Source organism: Solanum stenotomum, chromosome 12 (genome assembly GCF_019186545.1).
Source record: "Solanum stenotomum isolate F172 chromosome 12, ASM1918654v1, whole genome shotgun sequence".
In the NCBI taxonomy this organism is placed as follows: domain Eukaryota; kingdom Viridiplantae; phylum Streptophyta; class Magnoliopsida; order Solanales; family Solanaceae; genus Solanum; species Solanum stenotomum.
The window spans coordinates 42616752-42624077 of record NC_064293.1 but is presented as its reverse complement, the minus strand read 5'-3'; the positions used below and the strand labels follow the sequence as shown (position 1 = coordinate 42624077).

At 34.3% G+C, this 7326-nt stretch overlaps 1 protein-coding gene across 1 annotated transcript; it reads left to right on the top strand.

Moving 5' to 3' along the window:
• The first annotated feature begins 213 nt into the window (after nt 1-213).
• Nucleotides 214-2389, top strand: LOC125847922 (SCARECROW-LIKE protein 7-like). The gene has a single exon (XM_049527645.1). It carries the CDS (start codon nt 416-418, stop codon nt 2249-2251), a length of 1836 nt encoding a protein of 611 aa, XP_049383602.1. The 5' UTR covers nt 214-415; the 3' UTR covers nt 2252-2389.
• Nucleotides 2390-7326: the final 4937 nt, after the last annotated feature.

Here is a 7326-nt window from a genome sequence, read left to right as displayed (position 1 = left end):
AGATTAGAAAATGAATACTTTTAGCTAATAGATATTAAACGAAAGGTACATTTTTTTTTATATGGATCTATTGTTTTTGTTGCGTGTAATTCAAATATAGTGGAAGTTGAAACACCATACATCGAAAAATTAACTAAATTAAAAAAAAAGAAGGTGAAATTCATATTAAAATTAATATAGCGTGACAGATGTTGCCACTTTAAACAAAACTTTGTCCTCGTTGTAAGACTGAGCTTTTCTAAATTAAAGCTAAGCACTTCTCACACCACACTATAACCCCCTTTTCAACTCTCTGTCCCTCTTCCTGGGGCTACTCTGTTAGTCCACTCAAAACTTGCTCACCAGTTTCTTCCGATAACTGTTGTTATTGAGGTAATGTGTGAGTAGTGTAGCTTTGCAAGATTTGGTGGGGAGAATGGCCTATATGTGTACGGACAGTGGAAATCTAATGGCAATCGCTCAGCAAGTCATAAAGCAAAAGCAACAGCAGGAGCAGCTCCAACAGCAAGAACAACAGCAGCAGCAGCAGCAACAACAATTCTTGGGTGTTAATCCTTTGTGTCTCAGCCCATGGACTTCCACCACTCATCAGACCTTAACTAATAGTCCCACTTTAGGATATGGACTTACCGGGTCGGGTTTTGCAGACCCATTTCAGGTCGCCGGAGGGACAGATGGCGGCGAGCCGGGATTTCAGTTCCCTAACTTGGAACATCATTCGACCGGGTTTAGGTTTGCTGATTTCGGCGGTGGACCGGGTGGTGAGTTTGACTCAGATGAGTGGATGGAGAGCTTGATAGGCGGCGGAGATTCTACCGGAAGCTCTAATCTTCAATCTGGTTGCGAAGCCTGGCAGACGAGTTCCGAATTCACTACTCTATACGGAGATCCGTTCTCGAGTTGTCCGAATCGTCTCAGTATCGGTTCTTCTCCTCCGCCTCCGCCTTCTTCCGATCTGAATGGGGTCATTTTTTCGGAAACCCAGAAAAATCTAAATTCACTACAGCCACAGACAACTCCGTGGGTCGCACCATCTTCATCTCCTCCTCCAATTGTTCAACCTGCGTGTAAAGAATCCAAGGTGGTATCAGTTGATGTGCTGCCCTGTAGTTCCCCTGAAAGTTTTTCTTCAAAACCATTGTTGAAATCCTTGGTGGAGTGTGCAAGACTCGCTGAATCAGAGCCTGAAAATGTAGTAAAATCTTTGATTCGACTTAGGGAATCAGTTTCCCAACAAGGAGATCCAATGGAGCGAGTTGGGTTCTATTTCTTAGAAGCTCTTTACAATGGGCTGTCGTCGTGTCAAGCAGAAAGAACTCCGTCAATCTTTGGTACTACGCCGGAGGAGCTCACTTTGTCATACAAAACCTTTAATGATGCATGTCCCTACTCAAAGTTTGCTCACTTAACGGCTAATCAGGCGATTCTTGAAGCAACTGAAAAAGCAACGAGGATTCACATTGTAGATTTTGGAATTGTTCATGGTATCCAATGGGCTGCTTTTTTACAAGCTTTAGCAACTAGATCAGCTGGGAAACCAGTCAGTGTTAGAATCTCCGGTATTCCATCAGTGGTATTGGGTAACTCTCCGGCAGCTTCACTTTTAGCTACAGGGAATCGTCTTCGTGACTTTGCGAAGCTTCTGGATCTTAACTTCGAATTCGAACCGATATTGACTCCAGTTCAGGAACTAAACGGGTCTAGTTTTCGAATTGATCCAGATGAAATCTTAGCTGTGAACTTCATGTTGCAGCTGTACAATTTACTGGACGAAACAAATGTTGGTGTAGAAACTGCACTCAGTCTAGCCAAATCATTGAATCCAAGCATTGTGACATTGGGTGAGTATGAGGTGAATTTGAACGATGTAGGATTCCTGCAGCGGTTTAAGAATGCACTGAAATACTACTCAACAGTTTTCGAGTCGTTGGATCCGAGCTTGACCCGAGACTCCCCGGAGAGAGTACAAGTGGAAAGACTGATACTTGGCAGGAGAATTGCCGGAGCGGTGGGCCTAGACGACGGCGGAACCAGAAGAGAATGTATGGAAGATAAAGAACATTGGAGAGAATTAATGGAAGGGGCTGGTTTTAAACCAGTAACACTTAGCAATTATGCATTGAGTCAAGCAAAAATTCTTCTTTGGAACTATAATTATAGTTCATCATTTGGATTAATTGATTCTGAACCTGGGTTTCTCTCCTTGGCTTGGAAAGATAATCCCCTTTTGACTGTTTCTTCATGGCACTAAATCAGTTATGTGTCCTGGCTCTGTTAGGTACTTTCTTCTATAAGTGCTTAATTTCAATTTCATTGCTCTCTGTAGATTAAAAAGTTAGTATAGAAAGATGATATTTTTGAGCAAGTTAACTTTGAATTTCAAGATTAAGCCTTCTCTGTTTATATGAATAGTGTACTCTCTTTTAGTGTCTTCTCTCTTGTTCTGATCCTTTAGTTTTCTAGGTTTTGTTTCTTTTTTGGTGTCATTAGGAGGAGAAATCAACTGTAATTGTGCATATATTTTGTGAATTATTGATAGCATTTTGTTGCTTGCACGATTAGTGAAAGCTTGATGGAGTAAACGATTCAATCATTATAAGAGGTTTTATTAGTCGAAAAGGAAGAAGGTCCTTTTCTCTCAGGTTCTGTAATGGAAGTTCCATTGACAATGACTTTAAGCCAAAACCTGTGGGCTTAGCTAGCTAGAGAGATAAAAACAGCTTTTTTTCATGAGCTGATGGTGTTTTTTGTTACTGACTTTGCCATGTCCTTCATTCAGGAAGCCTTACACTATAGGAGTAGTAAAGTCTATTCCTTTTTGGTAAGTCTTGTAGAAATAATAGTAGTACCAAACTTGATTTTATGGCAATGAAATAATGGGGGTCTCTTTCACTCTGAAATGAATTCAGAATAGTACCTTTCTTTCACTCACCTAATATCAGTTACTGTCAGCAGTTGCTGATGCTGATGATGATGATGAACAAGAGCCGTGCCCTATTGCAAAACTATAGAGGTGGTAGGGGGCCTAATTATTTGACTGAAAATGTTGTTTTGCTCTAATTTTGCACCATCCATAGTGCGCTTTGATCACTACTGCCTCTCTGAATTGCTGAGGAAGTCGTAGTACAAGTTGCATAATGGGCCATGAGTTTGTTACTAGTAGAAAAATGTGAACACTAATGAAAGGCATAAATAGCTACTACAAAGAGTCAATGGATAATAGTCAAGCATCTAAATGTGTGGTCTAGTAGATTAATTAATGAAATTGGAGAAAATGATTCAAAATTAGGTTCAAATGCTAGCAAAAAGGAGAAGTATAAGGCGATTCTTATCCATCCAAAATTTGATGGACATAGTTATTTGATGTACTAATTATTGTTAAAGATTGTACAACAAACTGGCTATGTCACTAAATAATAGAGGTAAATATTTCAAAATTGCTTTTTAATGTATGATCAAGGAGGTACTACTGCTCTGACATTTGCTTAAGGCGGTCTTCTAGTGATTGCTTTTGATTGAGCTAACATATTTTGTGATTATAATTTTTAAACTAATTTACCGTAGGAATAAAATTAAGAGAGAAAGTACTGAAAATATTTCTAAATTTGGCATGAATGGTTAGTTTCATCTCCAAACTGTTGATAGCCTTAAAACATCCTTTACTTGATTAATTGAGTTTAAATACACTCGTCTTTTTGCAATATGAGTGAAATATGCTCCTAAATCCTCACCCAGTTTAGGGTGTTTTCGACACTTCTTTGGGATATTTATTATTAAGATTTAAGAGTATCGTGTTCCTACAAGAGTTTGAGACTCTTGCTATGTCATGTGATAGGTTAGTTGGTCAAATAGAAAATATTAATTTTAAAACTGTCAATAATGAAACTAAAAGTTTACGTAATTTTCTTTAAAATAATAAATTTTATCTCAAAATTAATTAAATCACCTTATTCCGTGTGCCGAACGACCTCTTCTAAAACATAGTGAGTCAAGACTTGAATGGGAAAAAAAGAAAGGAAAAATTGAGCTGTTTAAAAAGAAGTGGACTGATGAGCAATCCAAGACTCATAAGTAATTGATAATATGACCCAGAGATAATTAATTAGATTAGATTAGATTATGGGATACTCTGCAGTTTACTGTCCATAAGACCCAGAGCTTAAATAGATTAGATTATAAACAGAAACAGGTACACTCTGCATTTCCACTTGAAAAAGTTGGTCTGACAATTAAAAAATTGACAATGATGATGATGACGACGAACCACCCAGCTTCGATAAAAGTGCCCATCTTTAGATTGAAGCTAAATCTGTTCTCTCCTGCAATTTTTATCAATTTCGTGGCTGCTCTTACTTCGAGAACTGCTCAGTGTTGGTATGCTACTCATAAAATTAAAAACAAAGTCAGTATTGAAAAGACTTATGGCTGCACTTTTTTTAACTTAAAGAAAAGACATTAGGCAACCTGGATTATTGCAGGTTTACCTACCTTTAATTTGTCACCAAAATAAGTAACAAATATTAGCTGGCGTTTCGTCAAAACTTTTGTAAATCAATTTAAACATGAAATTTGCTCTGTTTAGATTTTGGCTTTCCGAGATTTTCAAGTTTTAAAATATAAGCATATCTAAACATAATTTCAAATTTCAACTTTAAAATTTATTACGAAACGGGATTTGGAGCTGGTTCTTTAAAATAAATAAATAGAAGGGGTCCGTTGAGTAGGGTAGGTGAAGGGAGGAGTCTGATCCAACGGTCGACTGGTCCAAGTCTGTCAAGACACCTTCTGTAATTTTTCCTCTAACCTTCCTTTTTTCCCTTTTCTTCGGTAGGGTAATCATACATTTCAACCCAAAATTAAAGAGGTGAGATGTCAGTAATAACTTTGCCTTTCTCAAAGTTTACCTCTTTAGTTACTGCCCTAATTGCTAGTATGAAGTACCCAATAATACAATTTGCTTTAGCACAAGTAGATCATACTTGAAATTTGAAGTTCCAAAAGACAAAAAGAAAAAAAGTGAAATGAATCTCCTTAATTATTCATCATCAACCATCAGTTTGGCGGTATATTTGAGAAATATTTCGGAACAATTTACTCTCTCAATGAACTTAGGTTTTTTGAATTCCAAATAACTAATGAGTTTAATTAGCACCTGAATTTGAATTAATAACTTTTTGACTATGAAATCAAATTAAGCAAATTATTTATCTAGGTGCAAGGGAAATTATTTAAATTGGTCTCCATTATTTTTTTCTTGCATGCCTTGGATTCTAATGACTTTAATTTGGTTTCAACATCTTTTTATCTCCAAAGAGGATTTTACGTCTTTTCTTTCTAACACCTCTTAGAAACAGAGCTTACCACTTTTCTACGAAAAAACAAAATAATATTCCTAATACCAAATATAGTAAAACCTTTTTATTCGACATCCATCATTAAGAAAGCAAATTAAATGCTTTTCGTACTTTTGAAGTGTTTATAACGGTTGGAAGTACTACAATGACTTTATGTTGAACTTTTCTTATATGATAATTGTAGTATTTGAATCAGTTTATCTGTACCTCGATTAATCTTATGAAATATACGTTATCTTTTACCAATAACAAGTAAAAAGTAACTAATCTCTTCACCAAAATTAAAGTAAAAAGAAAAAATCACCTAATATCTTTTCTTTGTTTAGCTAGGAATGTTGCTGAGGTTCTTCAAGTGTTGAACGGCCCAATTTGTTAGTCGCATTTGGTGGAAACCACTCAAACAAATTGACCAATTCCTAGTAGACCATTTCTATTACTTTTGAGAAACTTTTTGAAGTTGGTAATAACCGTATTTCACCATAAATATTTCTTAACTTCAATTTTTTTGCCACGTTGGAACTGAAATCACGAACAATTTTTTTAAACAAAACACTTGTAATTCTTTGTTTTGATCTATTGTCAAATATACCATGTCCCTAATTGTTTGTTCACTTTTAAATTAATACACCTATTAAGAAAAACAATGATTGATATAGTGATTTTACCATTTTATCTCTATTAATTATGAAGCGGATGAATTCAAAATTTAAGATTTTCAAGAAGTTCTACCTTTTTAAAAATTATTTAATTGAGGGTATATATAGATAAAAAAAAATTTATCCTTTATTGATTTATCAAAATGGACAAGTAAAAAGGGATAAGATGTTTTATATTTGAAAAAAAAAATAACTTAAATAATTTTTTTGTTTACTTTTTTATCCACCGTTAACTATCAAATGAAATGTAAATAATTTGTCCTCCTCTTTTTTAAAATAAGCAATGATTATTTTATATGAGGAACTACTAAACTTAAACTTTCTTTCATATTGTTTTTCGATATGATAACAAAAGATCATACATGTTAGACACATAATCTTCTTTTAAAAGTCTTCATCTTGTTTTTAAATTTTGTGCAAGTTAAAATATGAAAAATACCAGGAAAAAATGTCAATAGTAATGCAGAGGAAAGAATAACTAACTATTTTTCAAATCAAATAAAAATAAACCTACAAATTCATAATAATAAAATTGAAAAACATTGATATTAAAACAAATAACTCGATACAAAATTGTGTCATCATTTCTGAATTATTTTAAGTATAATGAATATCCTTAAACTCTTGAGGAATTACAAAAATCATTAAAGGTGTAATTATTTAGAGAGAGAATCAAAATTTTAAAATGATGACAAAAAAATAAAAAAAAAAAAGAGGAAAAGAATATTATATCAAAATTATTACATTTTTTTTTCATTTTTACACAAATTTATTCTTACAATTCAATGTAGTATGACCGAAATATAGGACTTCGGTTTATTTAGTATGACCGAAATATAGGACTTTAGTTTATTTTTGTGTGGATTTTAGTATGTTCCGGTATGGTCACTTTATTTCATTATAAAAGAAGATAGTAAAAAAAAAGATATATTTCATTATTCTAATACAATGAGTTTTAGTAATAAATAAGGGAAAATTGTATATAATAGCAAACTATTAATTCAAATTAAATGCTATAAATATAGTTTGATTTAAGTGTACCCCATAGCAAACTATTGCTATTTAACCTCTCTCCTGGTGAATCTCGCTCGCCACTCTCGTTCTCTCCCTCGCCTCTCTCGTTTTTTATACAAACGCAAGTGTATAAAGTGCGTTTGTGTTTGTATAAAGCGAGAGAAAATTGTATATACATATATTTTCGTTCCCCTCTCTCCCCTCTTCCAGATCTCGCTCGCCACTCTCCCAGATCTCGCTCTCTCACTCATCTCTCTCACTTTATACAAAAACCGCAAATTGTATAAAATGCGTTTGTGTTT